The 25,658-nt window shown below is 39.6% G+C and overlaps 2 protein-coding genes across 5 annotated transcripts in view; both read right to left on the bottom strand.

The window, feature by feature from the left end:
• The window catches only part of LOC128869681 (uncharacterized), a 144,039-nt gene that overhangs the window by 51,320 nt on the left and 67,061 nt on the right, over nt 1-25,658 (bottom strand). The gene's annotated exons all lie outside the window — the stretch shown is intronic.
• LOC128869682 (uncharacterized) overlaps nt 11,647-25,658 on the bottom strand; it is an 81,073-nt gene continuing 67,061 nt past the window's right edge. Inside the window, exon 2 of the mRNA XM_054112288.1 lies at nt 11,647-23,874. Within this exon, the coding sequence (XP_053968263.1) occupies nt 20,807-21,829 (1,023 nt within the window). The 5' untranslated portion in view covers nt 21,830-23,874 and the 3' untranslated portion in view covers nt 11,647-20,806. The remainder of the gene's footprint in view (nt 23,875-25,658) is intronic.

The following is a 25,658-nucleotide window of genomic DNA, read 5'->3' as shown; positions in this document are numbered from 1 at the left end:
TGATGTAAAGCAAAACACATTAAGGTATACGTATCAGAGACCTGCATGGCTCACTGTTTTCTTGAGTTGTTCATACGCTAAATTTCTTGCTCACATTCAGTCAATTGAACCAAAATATTTGGTCAAGTGCAGTCAGCTCATGCAGGCGAACGCGTAGTTCAGCTCAGTCAACACGTATGATCTAATGTCTTCGGCTCAAATCTAATCATTGAACAAAAAGCAGCATTGAATGAAATTAGCATCGGCCTTTGCGTTCAAACGATCAAACTTGTTCAAAGAAGTAATTGCCATTATTGTAAACAGCACATGTTCGAGCACTCGAGCGTTGGCGTACAATGTACGCTGTAAATTGCGTTTCGTATTTGAAAGGATTAGTTGGTTTTAGCAATGTTTCCTTATTTACATTATTTTCTTTCGTGTTTTATTATAAGTTTTAAGAAAAAAAAACAAATATGAAAATATAGTGTTTTTGCTTTAAAATTTTGCTTTTACTTTGCTATCGTTAGTTACAAGCAAAAACTCATGCGGGATCATACGTGTTCAAACCGGCTCATTTGGCTCTATAGCCCTTTTATTCTTGCTCAAAAAAATGAATGTATAGTCGAACGAGCAAATACCCGAAACGGCTGCTATGAAGACGATTAGTGATAACATCGGAGAGCTAAAACGCAGCAGATGATTTGATTGAGCTGAAATAAACAATGACAATAACTTATTTGAACAAGTTCGATCGTTTGAACGCAAAGGCCTGTTTTTTTGTTCAAGCGAAGCGTATGAATGTTTTACACTGAGCCGGTGCAGTTCTCTGATACGTATACGGATCAGAGAATTTAGAGGTATAACGCCTCACTAACACATTTTAACGATATTCTCATTTTTATCTTTCCTTGACGAGAATTTTAACGATTTTGTTATTCGATAACCCATTTTTTTTTCGAAAATCGATAAGACAAAGTCATATGTTTGGTTAACATGTCGATTATTGCAAACTAAACGACAACAATTTTGTTGTGGTTAAATTAAATGAAAAAAAAAACAGAATTAGTGGTTTGAATTAAAATTTGTGAATTCCATTAACAAATACGGAAGACGCGAGTATGTCCTTTGAGTATTTGGATAAGGATTTATCGCGTGGAGAGGAGATCGTGAACCCTGAAACAGTGGATCGACGTTTGCTCCGGGATGTGGACAATCTTTTCCATTTGGCTACAGGGGAGTTCCAAAAACTATTCCGGTTAACTCCTGACTTGACTGAGGACCTAATTTTTCAGGTTGACAGTCATCTTACAGGTTCCAGAATAACTCCGATTTCGACTGAAAAACAGGTAAATGATGTAATATTCAAGCTAATTTAATTCTAAACTCTGCCTTTATATTACAAGGTTCTAGCTGCACTGCGATTTTTTGCAACTTTATGTTATCAACGACCCGTAGGTGAGCAATAGGGAATATCCATGAGCCAGTCGTCCGTCAGCAATAGTGTAACAGATGCAATCAACCGTTCCATGTTTTGAGCAAGAGTGAGATTTCCCATGTCGCAAGTGGAGCAGCAAGCCGTAAAAGAAATTTTTGATTGAGTTTCTTGGCTGTGGAGCGGCTTTTTTGATATATTTAAGCAATATATGTATGTACATATGTATAAAAAGTATTAAGTAAACATTAATTTCAAATAAAGAACTAATTTATTTTACTTACTTTGTGCAAATATAATTGAAGAAATACTCAAAAACACAACTATTCGCTCATTTTGGTATTTAAATCTATCAGTTTGAATAAATAGAAGAAAACTGCTCGTGAGTGTTAGTTAACAAAAGTTTGTGAATAGCTAAATCTTTAGTGCAAACGGCAAATATTGTAGACAAAGACTTGAAGACAATATATTAAAAATTTTTGATTAAATTAATCGAAAATAATTTATTGAATTCGCCACTTCAGGGAGGCTAATAAGATCCAAAGTGGCTTTAATTAGCGAAAATATCTTTAAGTCTTCCGCGTAAAGTACGTATCTCGCAAAGGAAAAACAATTACTAATACCATTACTACTGATATCATTTTCATACAGCGAGATTAGAAACTGTCGATCGATCGGTAGCAAGCCCCTGCTGCTAGGGACAGATCATGGATTTTACAGAAAAATTAAACTTGGCATTAATATCGTGCCCAAGAATCTTGGAAGCATCCGAAAATATAGCACTCAGTCTGTAATTTCGAACACCCTATTGATATTTAAAAAAAATAGGAGTTATGGATATGAATATGAGGTGTGTTTAAAAAATAAGGTGAAGGTGTAAAATTTTGTTGTCTACGTATATTCGATTTTCGATTATTATTTTTTTATGTGTACAGTCGTCTTGAAGATATGTTCGCTGTTTTAGCAATATAGCATGTTTAGTTTTTCTTGTGAGAGGCATAAATAAAAGTTTTGTGTGTTCGGCGATTTCTGCTATCGAAAAAAAATGTTGCATCAAATTTCGTGTAAAAAATTGAATTAAGTGCTAAGTTAGTTAGATTTTTTCATCAGTGCGGACGTGTTTTTTCTTACGCTCCAATATCTACCAATATCTGTGTTTAAAGAAATAATAAAAATACAACAACAAGCGAAATAGACGCTTTAACCAAAATATTGCAGATCGCAATACAGTTTGGATCAACAAAAACAATCAAACTAAAAGAATAAATAAAACAAAAAACAAATAATAATAAAAACAAAAAAAAATTAAATATAGTTTATCCTGTTATGCCAGTAGAGCGAACACCACCTACACCGAGTTATGCTCGTATTGACAACATACTCCCACCGGATAAAAACAATCTCAGTGCGCTCTCTCAAATGTGTTTGCTCAGTGCGCGAAGTCAAAAAATATCAAGAGAGAATAAAAATGACTCCTCTCTTAGCGCCTTATTAGGCAGTCAACAAATGAAATACGCCGCATCAGCTGTGAATACGGCAGATGCACTCCCTTGGACTGCTCAATCCACTACCCCAATCACTCCACTATCACCAACTCCTCTCTCCAACAAAAATAATTATACCTATACTATTCTAACTTCACACTCTGATGAGACATCCTCTAAAAAGTCTACAACAACAATAACAACACAAAGACAATACATAACTACCGCAGTATCAACAGCCACAACCACAACCGTGTATACAGCGATCGCCTCCACAATTGCATCACTAGCAACAAACACGCAAGTATTGTACTATATGCAAATAATTTAAATTACACCAACTGTAAAGAGCAGCTTAGTCAAATAAGAAATCGTGAAACTCAACCATCAAACAAACAAACAGAAAGCAGCAAAAAACATAAACCCAAAGCACAAAATACAACACAGACAACACTAAAAGAGTCCAGCCTCTTCAAACAAGTTTGCTCTCTTAGCGGACGACCAGCCAAAAAACTCCACGCATGCGAAAACCTCCATCTATAGGTATACGTTCAGAATGTCCAAAATATAAAAGCTCTAGCTGACGCGTTGAATTCGATACCAAATATATTTTACGAAATGAAAGTACTTAGCAAAAACGAAATAAAATTACAACCAAAAGAGTCTCTACACTATAAAAAAATCATAGAACTACTAAAATAAAAAGGAACAAAGGATTTAAAGTAATACTACGTAATATGCACTGTTAAACTGACACAGAAGAAATTAAACAAGAGCTAGCTGAGTTAGGTCACGAAATAACAAATATTCATAACATACAAATAACCAACTCAGAGCGCGAAAAACAATCACTTTCACTATTTTCACTTGAATTAAAAACAAAGGATAATAACAAAGAAATGTATAGTATAACTAATCTTCTACATTGCAAAATTAGTTTTGAACCACCCCGTCAAAAAAGAATAGTACCACAATGTACAAACTGCCAAAGACACGGCAATGCGAAAAATTATTGTCAAATAGACCCAGCGTGCGTAAAATGTGCAGGCAAACACAACACAATTATGTGTCCAATTAAAGACAATAATAAAAATAGCATAAAATGCATACATTGCGGTGAAAATCACACAGCAAACTACCGCGGATGTGCGATATATAAAGCACTACAAGTCCAGAGATATCCGGCACTACGTAAAATAAAGTATACAAAATGAGAAAGAACAAACGAATAATGAGACAATTGAAACAAACGCAAATACAACACGAGTGGTGCCAGGCATAACATACGCCCAGGCAACAACAATCAACACAACACCAAAAGAACCGAATCAAACAAAAAATAACATCGAACATGTTCCAAAAAATAACGACGATATGTTCGAACTTAAAGAAATGATGAGACAATTAATAACCCAAATGACAAGTATGATGAACATATTAACACCGCTCGTTACCAAACTAGATGAACGAAAGAAATAAAAAATAGCTTAGCTATATGGAATGCGAATGGACTTGCTCGCCACGTTCTGGAACTTAAATCATTATTAATAAATAAATCAATCGATATAATATTGATCTCTGAAACTTATGCCACTGACAAAACTTTTGTTAACATACCGAACTATAATATACATTACACAAATGAACCCGACAATAAAGCACACGGTGGGACAGCAATTATTATCAAAAGAAATATTAAATACATTGAACTGGAGGTATACAGAGAAAAAAACATCCAAACCACCACAATAGCCATAGAAGACACAAAAGGGCAAATAGCAATATCTGCAGTCTACTGTCCCCCCCAAATATAACAACACAAAAGAACCATACCTGCATTATCTAAAATCGCTAGGGAATTGCTACTTAGCCGGAGTAGACTGCAATGCTAAAAACATACTTTGGGGGTCAAGGTTATCAAATAAAAAAGGGACGCAATTAATTGAAGCCATTAGAAAAAAAAAATAGTCGGTTTATTAGCACAGGTGAGCAGATACGAAAAAACAAGCGGACTTAATTGACTTCTGCATAATTAAAAATATGTCGTATGAAAGTCTGACAATAAAATCATGTTTAGAGTTATCCTCAGACCTTTCACCATCAATTATGACCTTTCTTGGACCTACTCAAATAAAACAATCTCTGGGTCTATATATCTCTAGAACGAATTGGACTAATGCTTGCCAAATATAAGAACAAAAACTCAAAATAAATATATCACTGGAAGCTCAAGATGAAATGGGCCAGAAGTATTCTATTGCTGCGTCTGCTTACGCAGAGAGAATATAAGTAAACAGTGAGGCAAGCCAAACTTGAATCTTATAAAAATGTCTGTAGTACAGTCGAAGAAACGAAGGAAACAGTTAGACTTTGTAAGGTGCTCCAACTAGACCGCTCAGTAAGACTGGATTCCATTCGAAAACCTTTTTAACCATTTCCAAATCGCAAACGTTCAATGCTCTACTTGAAAACCATTTTCTGAGTAGTAGAACGCTTTTAGAAGTAAGAAGCAGCATTGACATTAACGGTAGCGATCGTGGAACCTCTTGGTATAGCTGGTATATTGCTAGTCAGACAGTGGAATCAACCAGCTTTTCCTTATCTTCCTTTGACAACTTTAATGAATTAGCATTACACCATTTCGCAAGATTGAAGCCGGGCTAATAGCTAGCGGGTAGAGAATGGGCGTGTTCGTGCAGATTGAGGGAGCTTTTGATAATCCCTCCTTTGACACAATATGCTCCTCTGCCGAACGACACGGAATTATTAAAACCATTGTAAAATGGATACATTCCATGCCTTTTGAGAAGCTGCTATCCTCTGGTGAGGACAGTCCCGAACTTATTCCCATCAGGGCCAAGCAAGGAAGTCCCCAAGGGGTATTCTTTAACTACTGTTGTGGTGCTTTGCAAGGAAGTGCAGAGAATTCTGGACAGAACTACCTTAGTCTTGTTCACGAGAAAACGGAAATTGGATTGACCTAGTCGTCCAGCACTTAAAGATCTGAAACTTTGTCTCTCTGAGAAAGTTAAATATCTAGGAGTAGTCTTGGATAACAAAGTGACTTGGGCGACACATGTTTCGCCGAAGATGAATCGCGCATTAAGGATTTTTCAGAAATGCCGTAGAGCCTTTGGCAGACCAATCACCACTTATGCCTCTGTGGTCTGGTGGCGACAGGCTATGGTTAAGTCCACACTTCGGAAACTTTACAAGCTGCAAAAAAGTGTGTGTTTATGCATACCGGGTGCTATGAGTACAACCTCCGGCGACGGCCTATATGCTATATTTGGTTGGCTCCCCTTAGATCTTAAGATACAATAGGAAGCAATAAAAACAATGTATAGACTCCATAAATATGGTTTCTGGGACGATGACGGAACTTCGGTGCACAGAGAAATCTTTAAGATCATATTTGAATTTTGGGTTCCGATGTCATGAGAACGAGTAAAATTCGTTCTCTCAAACTGGAGAATATTTTCAGATTTATTAAAGAATCTGGAACATTCTCTCAGCTCTACTCACCTCGATGTCTTAATTCTATCCGATTGCTCCCTTCTGTTACTTGTTTCCTTTCCACCTTGACTATCTACCATATCACTTTCCAGAGCTTTAAATTTAATGGGCTTCTTATCCTGTGTGTTTTAGGAGTTACCGAATCTCTCGGTGCTTCTTGGCTCGACACTTCCAATTTAAATTTCAATGGAATCCGTTTTCCTCAAAATAATATAATTATGCTTTTAATTTAAGACCGAAATATAATTCCAAATCAACAATTCGGATTCAGAAAAAAACACAGTACCATTGAAGAAGTCCATAAACTCATAAATAGCATACACAAAGCATTTGAACAAAAAACATATTGCAGAGCGGCACTTGGAGGTTTGCCATTGCTTGCCGAAGGGCGACCGCTATCAGAAAAACTTGATCTATCATTTTGCTACTTAATGCACGGAGATTCGAAACTACATACAACCGCATAGTTATCACGCACCAACCCATTCGGATACGGTGGCCGAAAACCGTCCTACCCCGAAAATTGATATTTCTTTGTCAAACAAGGCGACAAGACCTTTGGTTTACCCCAAGGCAGTATTATGGGTCCCATTTTATACTTGCTATACACATACGATCTACAGCTGGTTAGAGAAACAATAGTCCAAAAGTTCGCGGATGACAATGCCGTAATCACAATTCTCCTTTCTGTTACCGTATGTGGGTTTCCCCACTAGGAATATTCGTTTAAGAGCAGGTGTTTTATGTTTCTTGCTCAACAGTACAGATCCGTTTTTCCCGGATTTACTTCTAGTCCTCGACTTTTATACCAAAGTGATAGTCTGTTGAGAGATCTTTGTTGAAGATCACATAGTGTTGGAAGGTGTTTACCTGATATTGCTATTACAATATCATCGGCATATGAAATTATCTTACCTCCCATTTTTTAAGTTCTTGAAGAAGATAGTTGACGGCAAGGTTCCACAGAAGTGGAGAGATTACCCCACCTTTGGGTGTACCCCTGATCGGAAGTTTCTTAATGGATGTGTCACCCAAATTTGCGCTCATCGTTCGCCCAGTTAGCATTCGTTATATATTAACGAGACAAGCGTACTGTTTACTCCCATTCCCGTTAGCGAAGTAGTAATTGCTTGCGGATACATATCATATTATTGAAGGCACCCTCGATACCTAAAAAGGCAGGGACGGCGTTTTTTATGATGAAGTGAGTTGTAAACTGATTTGCCTTTGCTGTATGCATGTTGGGAAGGTGATAACTTCTTGCTTATCTTTCCTTTGATACGCCCATCTAGCAACTGCTCTTAGGATTTTAACAGAAAAGATGATAGGTTAAACGGCCGAAGTCCTTCGATTTCGTATGAGTGGTTTCCTCTCTTGTGGGAATTAAGACCACTTTTACTTCTGCCCATTTGGGTATATAATTAAGTCATACCGCCGCCTCAGAAATTGAGAAGAGTATAGAAGCAATAATATCTGTTGTAAGTTGGAAGCTGCTAAAGGCAAATTATGTTATCATCGGTTATAAAATCTATTGGGAGGTTCCGGTTGTGAACTATAGGTTGAGTTATACTGGCTTCAAAGCAGAGACAACCTGGAAAGTATGTCTGCATTAGTAATTTAAGTGTTTATTCATTGCTAGTTGTCCAATCGCAATTATATTTTATGAGGTACAAAATAATAATTACGAATAACAATATCCAAGAGGCCAATAAAGAATGGAGAGATGAACACAGGAGGATGGTTCCATGTGTAGAAGTCCACGCAAGTGGGGAAAGTTACTGATCGCCATTCACTTGGGAGTGGCCAGGACAATTCTTCTGCATATGGTTCAAGCAGCTCACAACGTCCGGGATTAGCCTACGTATCCTCTGGGTAGCTTCCGAACACCCGTTCGGGAGTGAGCTAACGTGAGAAGGCGAAGCATTCCAGCAAAGCTGGTTGTGCGCTGGAAACATGCTGTTTCGGCAGGTTGGGTCCAGTGGGAGACGGGGGTTAGATGAGTCGGTTTGCGGGGGCATGTGAAGAGGTGGTTAGTGTCGTGCGGGGTACCTTCACATGCCGGAAATGTGTTTGGTATGTCGGGGTCGATTCTGGATATGTAGGAGTTTAACCTGCTACAGTATCCAGAACGTAATTGTGCCCGTGTTACACGAGTCTCACGGGGAAGCTGGAGCTCTTCATCTGCGATAGGTGGTGGTTGGACTCCGATTACGGCATTCACAGGACGGGAACTTAAGAAGGTGGTGACGGTCTCCCGGTCAATGTCGTTTATTGACTGTCTAAATACTGTCCGGTCCAGTAGGTTTCGGTCAGTTTTGTCCTGGATTTCGTCAGCGTAGTCTAAGAGGTGTCTGCAGGGGTGGAACCTGCGGTAACATCCCAGCAGGAACTGCTTGCTGAGCAGTTCGTTGTGGTCCACTACTGGGAGCATTTGTGCCTCGTTGTGAAGATGTTGGATGGGAGACCACAGGAGGCACCCGGTCGCTGTCCGAATGGCGGTATTTTGACATGTCTGTAGCTTTGTCCACTGCGAATCACTAGTTCCAGGCGACCGAACAATCGCAGCATAGTTTAGAACCGGCCGGCCAATTGCCTTAAATGTCGAAAGCAACAGTTCTTTGTCTTTGCCTCAAGTGCTGCCGGCAAGCGATTTGAGGACCTTGTTGCGATTTTGGACTTTTGTGGCAATTGCGGTTGTATGCGCAGAGAAGGAGAGCAAGCTGTCAAAGGTTACACCCAAAATTTTGGGGTTATTTACCGTCGGAATTGGTGTGTCGTCGACTTTTACCATAAGGGACAGCTTGACCTCCTTTGTCCAGGTGGTGAAGAGGGTCGCCGTGGACTTGGTGGGGGAAAGTTGGAGTTTCCTCGCAGTGAAAAAGCGAGAAAGGTCGGTGAGGTAGTTGTTCACTTTGGAACACAGGCCATCGATGTCATTGCCCGATGTCATTATCGTGCAGTCGTCAGCGTATGAGATCAGGGAAACTCCCGCTGGTGGTTGGGAGAGCTTCGAGATGTAGAAGTTAAAAAGCCAGGGAGAAAGGACACCACCCTGCGGTACACCTTGCTTAATCTTCCTCTGCTTTGGTATTTGATCTCGAAAAATCACTGACGACTGCCGACCGCTCTGGTAGTTCGCGGACCACCTCTTCAGCCCTGACGGGAGTGTCGACTGATAAATATCATCTAGTAGCGTGGAATGGCTGACTGTATCGAAAGCCTTCTTTAGGTCCAACGCTACTACTCACAGTGCTGGATGTCGAGTCGTCTATCTGCTCTGCCAGTTGCTGTCCCCTACGATCATTTGGCAGGCTTGAATGCCAAAGATCGTGATGCGCATTGAAGTCACCTACAACCAATCGGTTTTCACCTCTGATGAGCGCACCTATATCAGGGTGGTATCCTGCCGGGCAGCAGGTGACAGGGGGTATATATATGTTAAATATTTCGAGTTCGGAATCGCCTGACCGGACAGCTATGCCTTGACATTCTAAGGTGCTGTACCTGCGGTCGATTCCTTCATCGATGAGACGATACTGCACAGTGTGGTGGACTATAAACGCTAGGCCACCACCATTGTCTCGCTCGCGATCGTGTCTGTGCACGTTATAGCCATCCCTGGTGATCAGAGATGACCTAGCGTGCAGCTTTGTTTCTTGGACCGCAGCTATTTTAATACTGTGCCGGCTCATAAAGTCAACTATCTCGCGACCTTACTCGTTAGTCTGTTCCAGTTGTATTGAACAAGCTTAAAGCTTCTTGGTAAGGTAACAGTAACACGGGTGGTGAGGGACGCGTGGGGTTGCCTACGTTAGGCCTGCTGTGCATTCCGTTGTAGTTGTTGCGGCCTGATGGTGGCGGGCGGCCGCGCCTCGGGGGGCAGTTGCGGGTGCAGAGCTCTGCAGCAGGGGGCAACGTAGTCAGTTGTCCACTCACGGGTGGTGCGCAGGCGGGAACATCTCCGAAAATGCCGCCAGCCATTTCAAGAATTGCATTTGGCTGATGTCAGGTTCTGAGGTATTCTGGTCTGACACACGGAACAGACTGTGCGGGGGACCAAGAGCTACTGGTTTGTCCCCGCACTGGAGTTGGAGCAGAAGGGAAGGGTATGGGCTAAGTCGGGGGAGTTGTGTTGCTTCGATAGGCTCCTTACTGTGGAGGTATGGGTTGTGATGGCGGTTGGTGGTGCCGGCCTATCAGGGGGAGTAGTAGCCGTTGAGTCATCGGACGCCTGCTGGCGGGGGCAACACGTGGCCACATACCGTGTGGTCCACTCCCTGTGAGTCTTAAGGCCTGAACAGGTCTTACGGTGGCTCCATTCGTTGCACTTATTGCACCTAACCGAGGTGGCGGTTCGGGTGGAGCCGTTTGTGGCAGACGCAGCAGTAGAATACTTCTGGCCCTGGGTTGGATTCGATTCCAGCCCTGAGGAAAAGCATTTGGAGCAGGATTGCTGCGAGAGTTTGCTCCTGTGACGTAAGGGGTGGGGTGATATGCGCTACGCTAGAAAGGGCTAGTATACTGGGGCGGCAGCCCTTGGTCGGGAAAAACCCGAGTCACTCCGGTAACGTAGAACCGGCTGCCATGGGAATGGGGGAAGGTGCCTCTGCGCGGCTGGTTGATGTCCTCGTGAGAGTAAAGGCTGACATCACTGCCATCCAAGAGATGCGATGGACGGGGCAAGGCAAGCAAACCATAGGACCTTGCGACATCTACTACAGCTGCCATGTAAAGGAGCGCAAATAAAATCGTGCTTGGCGACTTCAACGCCAGGGTGGGCAAGGAAGGAATTTTTGGTCCCACAGTCGAAAAATTCAGCCTGCACAACGAAACATCCGGTAACGTAAAGAGGCTGATCGACTTCGCCGGGGACGAAACATGGTAGTCTGCAGCTCCAGATTCCAGCAAAAAAAAATCCACCAAGCCACCTGGCTGTCTCCTGATCGAAAAACGCGAAACCAGATCGATCATGTTGTGATAGATGGAAGACACGCTTCTAGTGTATTAGATGTACGTACGATCCGAGGCCCCAACATTGACTCGGATCATTACCTTGTTGCAGCCAAACTGCGCACACGCCTCTGTGCAGCAAAAACCGTACATCTAACTACGCAAAGAATGTTCGACATCGAAAAGCTGCAATCACAACAGACAGCCAGAAGATTCGCCACTCGACTCTCACTCCTGCTCTCAGAGAGCCCTGCCCAACAAACCGGCATACACGAGAAATGGAGCAACATTTCTCGTTCCCTACGTACCGCCGCTGAAGAAGAAATCGGATTCCGGCGAGCCCGAAAAAACAGTTAGTACGACGGGGAATGTCATGCTGCCGCAGAAAGAAAGGATGCCGTCCATAGAGCCACGCTGCTATCGCGCGCAACGCGAGCCATGTGGGATCGCTACAGAGAGCTAAAAAAAGAAGAGAGACGTATTATCCGAAAGAAGAAACGAGAGGCCGAAATACGTGAGTGCGAGGAGCTTGGGATGCTGGCCAATCGGAACAACGCCCGAAAATTCTATCAGAAAGTTCGGCGGCTTACAGAAGGTTTTAAGACCGGGGCGTTTTCCTCTAAAAACAAAGACGGCGAACTGGTGACTGACGTCCAGAGAAATCTTAAATTATGGAGGGAACACTTCTCGAACCTACTAAACAGTGACAGCTGCGCATGTCACACAGAATGTGAGGATCCCGATACCCCAATCGACGACGACGGAATTGACGTTCCGTTACCCGACCATGACGAGGTGAGAATAGCGATAACGCGGCTAAAAAACAACAAAACCGCGGGCGCCGACGGACGGCCGGCTGAGCTATTCAAATATGGCGGCGAGGAGCTGGGAAGGTGCATGCATCAGCTTCTATGCAAAATATGGTCGGATCAAAGCATGGCTGACGATTGGAATTTAAGTGTGCTCTGCCCAATCCATAAGAAGGGGGATCCTGCAATCTGTGCCAATTACCGCGGGATTAGTCTTCTAAATATCGCCTATAAGGTTCTAGCGAGCGTATTGTGTGAAAGGCTGAAGCCCACCGTCAACCAACTGATTGGACCTTATCAGTGTGGCTTTAGACCTGGAAAGTCTACCATCGACCAAATATTTACAATACGCCAAATCTTGGAAAAGACCCACGAAAGGAGAATCCACACACACCATCTTTTCGTCGATTTCAAAGCTGCATTCGACAGTACGAAGAGGAATTATCTGCATGCCGCGATGTCTGAATTTGGTATCCCCACAAAACTAATACGGCTTTGCAAGATGACGTTGCTCAACACCAGCAGCGCCGTCAGAATTGGGAAGGACCTCTCCGAGCCGTTTGATACCAAACGAGGTTTCAGACAAGGTGACTCGCTGTCGTCTGACTTCTTTAACCTGATGTTGGAGAGCATCGTACGAGCCGCAGAACTTAATCGCTCAGGCATAATTTTTTATAAGAGCGTAGAATTGTTGGCGTATGCCGATGATATTGACATCATCGGCCTTAACAACCGCGCTGTTAGTTCTGCCTTCTCCAAACTGGATAAAGAGGCAAAGCGAATGGGTCTGGTGGTGAACGAGGACAAAACGAAGTACGTCCTGTCTTCAAACAAACAGTCGGCGCACTCGCGTATCGGCACCCACGTCACTGTTGACAGTTATAATTTCAAGGTTGTAAAAGACTTCGTTTATTTAGAAACCAGTATTAACACCGATAACAATATCAGCCTTGAAATCCAACGTAGAGTCTCTCTTGCCAACAAGTACTACTTTGGACTAAGTAGGCAATTGAGCAGTAAAGTCCTCTCTCGACGAACAAAACTAACACTCTACAACACTCTCATCATGCCCGTCCTAACGTATGGCACAGAAGCTTGGACGATGACAACATCCGATGAAGCGACGCTTGGAGTGTTTGAGAGAAAGATTCTGCGTAAGATTTTTGGACCTTTGCACGTTGGCAACGGCGAATATCGCAGACGATGGAACGATGAGCTGTATGAGCTTTACGACGACATAGACATAGCGCAGCGAATAAAGATCCAGCGGCTACGTTGGCTGGGTCATGTCGTCCGAATGGATACAAACGCTCCGGCTTTGAAAGTATTCGATGCGGTACCTGCTGGTGGTAGTAGAGGAAGAGGGAGGCCTCCTCTGCGTTGGAAAGATCAGGTGGAGAAGGACTTGGCTTCACTTGGTGTGTCCAATTGGCGCCGGTTAGCACGAGAAAGAAACGACTGGCGCGCTTTGTTAATCTCGGCCAAAATCGCGTAAGCTGTTATCGCGCCAATTAAGAAGAAGAAGATGAAGACGCATGCGCAACAGCTAGGTTAGTATGGCCGCAGCAATACAAGCCCTGTCAGTGTAGTGTATACCAGCGGTCGTCTTCGTCTAGCTCATCTAAAGGTAGACGCAGGAAACTTGCTGTTTCGACAGGTTGGGTCCAGCGGGAGAGGAGTGTTAGATGAATGGGTTTAGAGGGGCAAAGGTGGTTAGTGTCGTGCGGGGTGCCTTCACATGCAAGACATATGTTTGGTATGTCGGGGACAATTCTGGATAAGTAATGGGTGAAACCTACGGGAGCACCCAAGCAGAAACTGTTTGCTGAGTAGTTTTTTGTGCTCCTTTACTGGGAGTACCTGTGCCTCGTTGTGAAGGTGTTGAAGAGGGGACATCAGGAGGCAACCCGTCGATATCCGAATAGCAGTGTTTTGGTAAGTCAGGAGCTTTATCCACTGCGTGTCACTGAGCGGTCAGATAGTTGGCGGACCACCTCACCTTTTCAACCCTGGCGGGAGTGTTGACTGAAAACTGTCATCTAATAGCGTAGAATGGCTGACTGTATCGAAAGCCTTCAAGTCCAGCGCTACTACGACAGTCCTCTTGCAGGGGTAGTTTTGGATAAGCTCGCGATTTATTTGGGCCTTTATGTCGGTGAGTGCTGCGCACTCGTCGGAAGCCATGCTGACGTGGGGCTTGGGCCAGGTGTTTCGCGAATAACGGGAGAGGAAGGGCTTCAAGTGTTTTCACTACTGGGAAAAGGAGAGTTATCAGCCGATAAGATTGGTTGGCGGGTTTCCCAGGTTTCATTAACAGAGAAGGTGTCCTCGGTGAATTCCGCGAAGCCGGCACAATCTTTGTTACAGTTATTATAAGCCCGGTGATTCGCGATAACAAAGTTGGCATGCCGCTCAACTGAGGCGATAATGGGCAAGTGGTCTGATGCAAGCGATAGCATAGGTCGCCTGGTTATGTTATTTATCAGACCCGCGCTAAATTGATTGCTTAGCAGATGGGAATGTATTTCGTTTGTGTGGCCAAGGCGAAGGCACGACAAAACCAAAACATTTTATTTTCCGATTGTTGTTGAGTACATGGCAGGTGTGTTATTTGAGTTTCTAATTTAGTAGAGGTGACGTTGAATATGTGCTCTTGTGGTGCTTTGTTGTACCTGGTACTAAAGGAGACTAGTTCGTAAGATATCAGTAATTCCTACGTGTCCGTTTGGTGTGGCGAGACTGGTAGGACATATCCCGTATGATGTTTATGGTGTCCCAGTTGCTATTATATCGTATATGTCATTTATGGCTTCCAAGACTTAAAGGCTGTCAGTGCAAATTACAGCTTTTTTCCTCTTCTGTTGGGCTGTTTTCATGGCGTCCAGTACACCAGCGGCTTCATCGGTATATATATCATAGATGCGGTAGATGACATAGTGTACTCGTAGTTTTATAGATCATACTCTATTTTGCTCAGCACAAGTGTCTTTACCAGATATGTAAGTGTGTTGAATGTGCGAAGCATTTTTCCGTTAAGTACCGGATTAAGTGGATGCTAGCATTCAGAATTTTTTCACGTGTAAGACGTGTGTTGCGTTAATAAATGTTGCGGGGAGAATTCAAGTCCTAAATCTCTTAAAGGTTTTGTATATTTTGTGGTGAGTCCCCAACTCCGGCTCGAAGGACCAAACGATGTGACGAAAACTTAAACATTCCCATGGCAGCCGGTTCCACGTTACCGGAATGACTCGGGTTTTTCCCGACCAAGGGCTGCCGCTCCGTATATCACGTAAACTTTAAATAATGTGGTTTTTGAAATGATGATGTTTATGGCAAAAATCCAAATATATTTTAAACGAATACTTAATTGGACTCAACAACATGGTTGTTTCATTGGAAAATTTTACTGAAAACTATGCCCAATATTTTTATTTCGTCTACGTGTACGATTCAATTAGAATTTATTGTAAGTTCCGGTGAAATACAGTTATATTTCCGGCATGCATACATATTTCATATTGATTTACAAGACTCACAAAGAAATATTGATTGTCGTTTATCGTGGTATCTTCTTACGTTTTTCAGTATTTTTGGTGCCTGCCTCGATGCTTTTTATTGTGATTTTAATACTGTTGCTTCTGATCGCCTACGTCTGGAGCTGGTAGTCTGTTTCAGCTGAAGCCGTGATGAGACCTTCCATGGCTTAATGAAATTTGTCATAGCTGCGCTACTTGTGCTCGCAACTGGTTCTTCTAAAATGTTTTCTTCCAACTGACTTTCGTGATTTTGGGATCACTTTCTTGAAAATCTTTTTTATCTAATGGACATATACTAGTGCATTAGCACCCATTTATTGCTATCTAAGACGTTGGGACTTTCAGGTGCTTTAGCAAAACGTTCTATGACATCGATTTGTGCCACTTTTCCGCTTTGTTGTCGCATAAACCGCCTTATATATTCATTGTAGTAGGTCTTTAGAGGAGCCATAAAAGATGCATTTTGTGCGTACAGCGATAAAATAATTACACCATTTTCGCAACCCGAATGGGTTGGTGCGTGAATACCATTCGGAATTCACATATAGAACGTTGGTTCGAATCTCAGTGAAACCAAAATTAATAAAAAACATTTCTCTAATAGCGGTCGCCCCTCGGCAGGCAATGGCAAACCTTCGAGTGTATTTCTGCCATGAAAAAGGTCCTCATAAAAATATCTGCCGTTCGGAGTCGGCTTGAAACTGTAGGTCCCTCCATTTGTGGAACAACATCAAGAAGCACACCACAAATAGGAGGAGGAGCTCGGCCAAACACCCAAAACGGGTGTACGCGCCAATTATATATATATATATAATATAGTATTAATTGATCTATCATACCATATCGCAAACACCATATGCAATTGAATTACTCCAACTATATCACATTAGCCAAACACGAGGTTTGAAGACAAAAACTTTGCTTCCTAGAAATATATTAAAGAATTAAAAAAAATAACTTGAACTATAATTAACTATATTCACGGAAAACCATAAACAAGTATTTGAAGTTGAGAATCTGCGTAAATTTCTATCTAATCCTTTTCCAGAGCACACTTTAAAATATTTGCAACCGCAAAATTCAAAAAGTATTTGCACATTAATAGCAGCATATTAAGCATTTATCGGCCCTCGCTGCCTTGCAGTAACTGTTTTTAACAGTTAACTGTTAAAGTACGTTCACATATGCATTAATTCCAATAAATACACAAAATTAATCTATCCGCTCACATATGGCAGATAACCTGCAAAATTGACAATTAGCTGTCAGTACTGTTGTGAAAGGTTTTTCTTCATAGAAATTATTTTGTTGGGATATCTCGGTGTTTTTGGTTTTTTTTATTATTATTAAGGATAGATAATTTAGAAGGAAAAGAAATAGCTAACTTAATTGCGCAATTGGCTGCTCATAATAAACAATTGGAGGAAATTCGTCGACGAAAAACGACGTTTACTGAGGTTTCAAAAAATTATGGGAGTAGTACGCATTCGAAATTCGATTTTACATTTTATAATATTGTAAGTAATAAGAGGGCACACACTTATGGATCCACGTTTTTTTCTGTTATATGATGCATTTTTTTTTTTTTTTTGTTTTTTTTTTTTTTTTTTATTATTTCCCTTTTTAAATTACAATCTGTTAAATTTTAACAATAAGTAATTATTTTTAAAGTAGTATTGGAATTCTTTGTTCTCTAACCAATGCTAGATAAACATTCAATTTTGCTTCAGATTATGCTATATTACATTATATTATTTTCTGTGTTATAATTATTATTATTATTAATTATTATTATTTATTATTATAATTATTATTATTTTTGTTTTTCTTTATTGTTTTGTTAAATTGTGAGTTCTGTTGGAGTTAATCGTTTTAATCTTCGTTTTCCCGCTTTCTCCGATTGTGGTAGTTTGCGCATTTGTTCATTTTGATGATTTGTTAGTCGTTTTATATGCTTGATGCTGTATTTTCTAATTATGTCATCTATTGTGTCGATATTGAGGTCGCTGTGGATCACGTCGTTTGGTATATACCAGACTGCTTTTGTTATTGTTCGAAGTATTTTAGATTGCGTCCGTTGAATTATTTTGATATTGGTTTTTTTTGCTGTGCCCCAGATTTCAATGCCATATTTCCAAATGGGTGAGATTATAGATTTATATATCACTACTTTGTTGTTAAGGCTTAGTTTTGAATTTTTAGCCAACAGTCAATATAATTGTCTGAACTCTTTTTGATTTCATTTCGTTTGTTTTGTATATGTCGTTTCCAATTTAGTTTTTCATCTATAGTTATGCCAAGGTACTTTGCACTAGGAAGGATTTTTATTTCATTGTTAATTTATGTTTCTTAGGCTTTCTGTTTGTATATATTACTTGTACCGTTTTATCTTTGTTGACTTCTATTCGCCAATTATCGAACCATGATCCGGTGTTATTTATTGTTTGTTGAAGAATGTCAGTCGCGGTTTTTTCTATTTTATCCGATGCCATTAAAACCGTGTCATCCGCGAATGTGTATCATGCAATTTTTTGTGGTTGGGATCGGTATATCTGCTGTAAATATCAGGTACAATTCGAACTTTATAAAAAAATGTCGGTTTTCCAGATAACTTTTGAGAATGGTGAAGTGATTCCGCGGTAATATTTGGCTGAGCTTATGTAGTAGTCCTTTATGCCAAACCCTGTCAAAAGCTTTTGCAATATCCAGGTAGCTATGCAGAACCTTTTATTTTCCATATCATTTAATATTTTGTTTATAACTCTGTGGACTTGTTGCACAGTTGAATGCTGTCGTCTAAATCCAAATTGATGGCTTGGTATTATATTTTTTTCTATCAGAATTTTGTCTAATCTGGCAAAGAGTATTTTTTCAAACACTTTTGAAAGAATGGGCAAGAGACTGATAGGGCGATATGATGTCATTTCTGATGCACTTTTACCTGGTTGGGGATTGCCGTTATTTGTGCAACTTTCCAGAGGCGTGGGAAGCATTGTGTCCTTAATATGCTGTTGAATATTTGTCGTATATATGTAATTGATACATCAGGTAGTTCTTTTAGTATTTTACCATTTATTAGATCGAAGCCCGGTGCTTTTTTACTGTTCAGATTTTTCAAATGATATCTGATTTCTGCTGAGGTTGTAATTTTCATTCTCTTTTCTGGGTTACTCGTATTTACATTTTGTTCAATGTGCTGGTTGTCTTTTTCGTTTGAGAATATTGTTTTAAAGTGTTCAGCTAGTGTGTTTGCCTTCTCTTTATTGGTCTTTGGCCAAGTTCCGTGATGTGTTTTGATGGGAGGTTTATGTGGAACTGCTTTGACTAAGTTTTTAGTTGCTTTCCATAGGGAATAATTGTTAACTGCCGTGGCCCCCAAGTTATGTATGTAATTCTCAAGCTTTTTATCCTGGTGTTGTTTTAATAATGTTTTTAATTCGGTTGTTGATTTGTTAAGTTTTGCCTTATCTTCGGGATGTTTAGTGGTTTGCCACTTTTTACGGAGTTTCCTTTTTTGTTGAATTTTTTGTTTGATATGTATTGGAATATACTCTTTTTGTTGAATTTTTATATTTGGTGTCGAAAGGGTGAGGGCTTTGATGATGGAATCGTTGAAAAAAGCTATTGCTGAGTCAATCTCGTTTTCCGTTTTCAATGAAATATTTATAGTCAATTGTGCTTCCACACTTTGTCGGAAATAATTCCAGTCTGTTTTATTATTATATAGTCCTCTAAAAATTTGTTGGTGAAGAGATCCAAGAATTGTCATTAGAAGTGGGGAATGATCCGATGATAGCTCCAAACATGACTTAATGGTGATATGGGATTGTGGAATATTTTTAACAATACATAAATCAATTAAATCTGGTTGTTTTCTGATATCTGTAGGCCAGTACGTCGGCTCTCCGGTGCTTATGAAGTGTCCATTATTTTCTCTTATAGCGTCTAGTAATTTTCGGCCTTTCGAAGTTGTTAACCTTGATCCCCAAATAGAATTTTTTGCATTGTAGTCACCTCCAGCGATATATCGACTTCCTAGTCGGTTTTAATATTCCAGGTATTGATCTTTTGTGTTATTGAATTTTGGCGGACAGTATACTGCTGATATTGTTATTGGTCCATTTGAGCTATTTATTGAAACTGTCGTTGCTTGTATGTTATTTTTTCTATAACCATCAAGTTCGTGGTATTTAATTGTTTTTTTGATGATTATTGCAGTTCCTCCGTGAGCCTTGTTATCTGGGTGATTTGTGTAGTGTATGGGTTTTTTTATGAGTTGCATGAGTCTCGGATATTAGCATAATATCAATTGCTTTGTCTAGAATAAAAGTCTTGAGTTCTAGTTCGTGGCGCGTAAGTCCGTTTGCGTTCCAAATTGCTATTTTTATTTTACTTAGGGCGACCATCTAGCTTCGATACCAGTATGGTTACAATGTTCATCATGGTGGCCATTTGTGTTATCAATTGTTTCATCATAGTTTTAAGTTCAGTTAAATCATCTATACTTGATGTGGTACTATTAGGGTTGTTAAATTCGTTTGTTAATGTTTTCGTTGATGCTGCTTGTGCATAAGAAACGCCTGGATCAAACCCTTAGATTTGTATTAGTGCCGAGATTTCCTGGTGATGTTCATTATTGCCTTGTTCTTGTGCGGCGTGAATTTCTTTTTTGCGTAGTGTCGGATATCTTTGTACTTGGAGTTTTTTGTAGATTTCGCAGCCTCTATAATTAGCTGTATGGTTTTCGCCACAATGAGCACATTTAATTCTGTCTGTTTCCGCTTTGTTCTTAATTTTACACATATTTGTCTTGTGTTTGCCAGCACATTTAACGCAGACTGGATCTACCATACAGTAATTTTTTTGTATGTCCGTATCTCTGACAGTTTGTACATTGAGGAATTGTTCTTTTTTGACGTGGTGGCTCAAAACTAATTTTACAGTGGAGTAGATGAGTTATACAGTATATGTCTTTATTGTTTTCATTTAATTTTAGTTCAATTGAAAATAGTGACAGAGGTTGTTTTATTCCCGAAGCATTTTTAATTTGTACGTTGTGAATATTTGTTGTTTCATGACCTAGTTCAAAAAGTTCATTTTTTATGTCTTCGATAGGAGTCGAGTGATGCATCTGACGTAAAAATACTCTAAACCCTTGTTGCTCTTTTGGTCTAAATGTATAAAATTTTGTTTTTTTTGTTTTAGTAAGTCTATTATTTTTGTGTAATGTGTTGTTTCTTTCGGTTGGATTTTAATTTCGTTTCGGCTAAGAACTTTTATTTCAAATTTATTATTTGGCAGGGAATTCAATGCATTTGTTAGGGTACACACATTTTCTACATGTTGTACATATATTGATGGCGGTTTTTGTGTACGCTGCGTACCTGGGTCTTTTTCTACTGGGTTGCTTTCTGGCTCATTGATATTTGGTCCGTTATCTACATCCAAGATATCGAACCTATTTGATGAAGCTGGGTTGCCTAACCAATACTCTTGTAGAGTTGTTTGTGTAGAGGTTTGCATTTTGTTCTTTTGTTTTTTGTTATTATTTGAGAGTTCGAGTTTGTTTGGTGATTGCTTATCTCGGTTTCTTTTTAACTGTGATTGCACGAAGTCTTTTTTTTTTTCATTTTGCATTTGCATTCTTGTATTGTGCGTTGCTGTTGATGACGATGCGATCAGTGTAGTTGGTGCGCTACATTCAGCACTGCGTGTTGCGGTTTGAAAGGGAGTTGAAGGTGCGTGGGTTGGTTTAGCAGAAGTGGATGAAGTTGTTGTTGTTGTTGAGCTTAGAGCTGTTGCTGATGTAGTGATAATGGAGTAGTGAGTACCTGTTGCTGTCGTGCATGATGTTACTGCTGTCTCTTGCGGATAGTTGTAGGGCGCCAAAGTAGTCTTTATTACCGGATTCTCCACGTGATGGTGATTAGCCGTTAACGCTATTGGTGTTTTACATTGATCACTCCACGATAGCGGAATTGTTGATTCTCTTATTTTAGCCTTAGTTTCTCTTGTTTCTATTTCTGTTTTATCAGAGTAAGTTGAGCACTGACTTGAATTTGTTGTTTGCGCGGTAGATAGCGGTATACTCCGTTCACGGGGTGGAGTGCGCTCTACTGGCATTCTAATTTTGTTTATATCGTTGTTTTTATATTTTTTTATATTGTTTATTTCACTTATGTTGTTGTGTTTTTGTTTTTAATAACAATACTAAGTTGTGTTTAGCACGTTAAAGCGTCTATTTCGCGAGCTAAAGATTTTTATGATGCATTGTTAGTAATACCTAACAAACATTTTACTACAATTATGTCTACAAACCTGTTTTCTTTCCCGGCATCCACTTTATTTAGTTTTTACTTTGACGTTGTTCTTTATATATATATGTATATATAATTGGCGCGTATACCCTTTCTGAGTGTTTGGCCGAGCTCCTCCTCCTCCTATTTGTGGCGTGCGTCTTGATGTTGTTCCACAAATAGCGGCACCTACAGGTTTTTTTTTTATGAGGAGCTTTTTCTAGGCAGAAATACACTCGGAGGTTTTGCCATTGCCTCCCGAAGGGCGACCGCTATTAAAAAAACTTTTTCTTTTCTTTATTTCGGTGTTTCGCCGAGATTTTAAACTACGTTCTCACTGAATTCCGAATGGTACAATAGTTACGCACCAAACCATTCAGCTACGGCGACCGCCGTTGTTCTTTACACAGAAAACATAAGGTTGTATGTCAAAAAGTATGGTTATTATATAGGATTATTTTATAACCGCAGATTTTGGGAGAGAAATTTTGTATGGGGAATCTTGCTTTTTAATTACAGATTGGGAGTTAAGCACGAAAAAGTAGATCATCTACTTATATGTGAACGTATTATTACAGTTACTGTTAGAGTAAAGTGTTACTATTTTGCTCACGGAAAGATCCTTGTATAGACATGCATAATTTAGAAAATATGCTGGTATGTCACTTTAGCCACCCACTTCACAATACAGTAACTTACTCTATACCCGAAAAGTTTCTTAAAATTTTATAACAAATTGAAGAGTTTGAATAAAGTTTGAGATGTTTTTTTTAACTGGCACAAAGTTTTAAACAACGATTTATATGGTTTTCCTAGGAATAAGCAAGGGCATGTTAACAGATAACTGGAGCAACATAGGGCACACATGTCTAGTCATGGTAAATAGGTCAGTAAAGAGGGGTGTATTTCCAAATTTACTGAAATAGTCAATGATAACTCCGGTCCAGAAAATAAAGCAGAAAGGGGTGAAGAATTTAGGCCTATTTACACCTACATTAAAAACTATTGAAAAGATTTTGGAAAGAGTAGTGAAACAGCAACTTATAAATAGAATACTTGAAAGTTAATGAATTTTTCTCAAAATTCCAGTCGGGGTTTCGTGCAAATCATTCGCGTGAAACAGCTGCTGATTATATCCTTGATGAATGGAAAACCAATGAAAAACAAAATGAAATGATGGCGATTGTTTTAGATTTAAAGAGGGTATTTGAGACGATTAATAGAGAATTGTTGCAATAAATGTACAAATATAGTATTCGAGAAGTGCAACTAAAATGGTTTAAGGCATACATATATATATATAATATATAGGGTGGGCCATGTAAAATTTGCTTTTTGAATCGGCTATAAAATAAAAAACTAATCAATATTTTTTTAACCTTTTTTTTTTATTGTGAATATTGAACATTGTCTTATATGAATGAGAAATAATATCGTTCAAATGACTGCCACGACTGGCTTTACAGTAGGCCATTCGATCAACCCAATTTTTAAGCACATTTTCGATTGATTGGCCTCCAATTTCATGAATGGCAACTTCGATTTCTTGTTTTAAAGCATCAATCGTCTCTGGATGGTTCGCATAGCATTTGTCCTTAACGGCTCCCCACAAAAAATAGTCCAACGGGCTTAAATCACAGCTCCGAAGCGGCCAATTGATATCGGAATTCAAAAACGGTAGCTAAAAGTTCGAGTGTAACTTTAGCAGTGTGACAAGTTGCACCGTCCTGTTGAAACCAAATGTCGTCCATGTCCTCCTCTTCAATTTTTGGAAACAAAAACTCTTTGAGCATGTCACGGTAACGCTCGCCATTTACTGTAACCGCGGAAGAAGAAGAGTCACCACTTTGGAAATAGGTTTTCAATATTATGCTGAAGGAGTTCATTTTCATGTAAAAAGCATGTAAAAATAAAATAATATATCATATAAGCTGATATAAACGAGGTCAGTAAATGGTTAAAAATGAACAAACTTAAATTAAATGAAAAAAAGGCAAAGATGCTAAAAATTAACATTAACGGGACATTTGTATTACAAATAAACAACAAATTAAAAAAAAACAATCAAATATTTACGAGTAATTATTGACAAAGAATTAAAACTTAAGGATTATATTGAATATATATGCAAGAAGATTGATAAAAAATTAGCATACTTTAGAATAATTCGGAATAAAATAGATATAATAAACCACATTTTTAATGTTGTTCACCAATCACATATACGAGGTGTGGTCAAAAAATGAGGCGAGTTTTCAAATTTCGCGGGCTACGTACATTCGATTTTGGATTATTGTTATTTTTTACGATGATCTGTTCACGGTTTAAGCAATATAGCATGATTTGTTTGTAAGAGGCATAAATAACACAAGAGTTTTGCGTGTTCGGCGATTTTTTGTTATCGAAAAAAATGGATCAAAGAAGTTGGATCAAATTTTGTGTAAAAAATAGAATTAAGTGTTCAAAAACCCTTGAAATGTTGACGATGGCATACGGTGAGAGTCAAAAAGAAGTTCGCAAGTGGTACAAGCTTTGCACAGAAGGTCGAGAAGATGTGAATGATGATGCTCGCTCTGGATGCCCCAACACATCAGCAACCGGTGAAAATTTTGAGAAAGTAAAAAAATATGTTATGGAAAATCGTCAAATAGCGATTAGAAAAGTTGCTGAGGATGTCGGCATATCGGTTGGTTCATGCAATGCAATCTTTTCGAAAATTTTGTGCAGGAAGCGTATGACAGCGAAGTTCGTTCCAAAATTGCTGAAAGTCGAGTGTACATAACTGGTGAAATTTTAAAATTCGCCTTAATTTTTGAACACTCCTCGTACGTACTGCAACCAAACTCAAATGGAAATATTGCAAAAATCACCGAATAAGGGAATGCGTTTTATAGTAAAATGTAGTAGATATACATCAATTAAGGTCATGTTAAGTTTAGATATACATCAAATAAGGTCAGTAAGTGGTTTAATATAAGAGAACGATTTGAAGCAAATACTCTTTTACAAAGTTAAAAATAAAAATGCACCAGTGTATTTATCAAACAGGAACTAAGAAATAATAATGACTTTAGAATTAGGTATAGACATAGCAATAAAGTACAAAATTCAATGTTTAATATTGGACGGAAATTCTGAAATGCATTACCAATGAAAAAAAACGAAACAAGATATGTAGTATTAAAAAAAAATGTGTATAAATAATAATTCTAATTTTATAAAAGTCAATATTAACCTTATCGTGTCGGTTTCCTTGGCCCGGGGATGGGGCTTAAGTGGTGATTTAACCCTATATTATGGATACTAACTAACCACGAACTAAGAGGGCAGCTCCGTATAGGAATTGGGTATCCGCCCATCCGCGGAAGGGCGGAATTATTGGCCACCCAAGTACTATGCGGAGATTACCGTACCGACAACCTGGCAGGAAGGATTAAATGTATTTCTTTTTCTTAATGTGGAGGCTAACGAAGGATGTTTCTGCACGAGGGAACCCACTTTTGGGAAATGCTACCGTTGAGCAATCGACGGTTCGGGCATCGGATGTGTAGGCCCGAAACCCACACCCCTTATGACCGGAACTGACACCCAGGATTCCGGAGGAAGCCCACTACTAGTGTGAGCGATACACGGTCGTCGAAACGACCCGAAGCAAC

Source organism: Anastrepha ludens, chromosome X (assembly GCF_028408465.1).
Source record: "Anastrepha ludens isolate Willacy chromosome X, idAnaLude1.1, whole genome shotgun sequence".
Lineage (NCBI taxonomy): Eukaryota > Metazoa > Arthropoda > Insecta > Diptera > Tephritidae > Anastrepha > Anastrepha ludens.
Note: the sequence above shows the minus strand (reverse complement) of the source record. Positions and strands in the feature narration are given on the sequence as shown.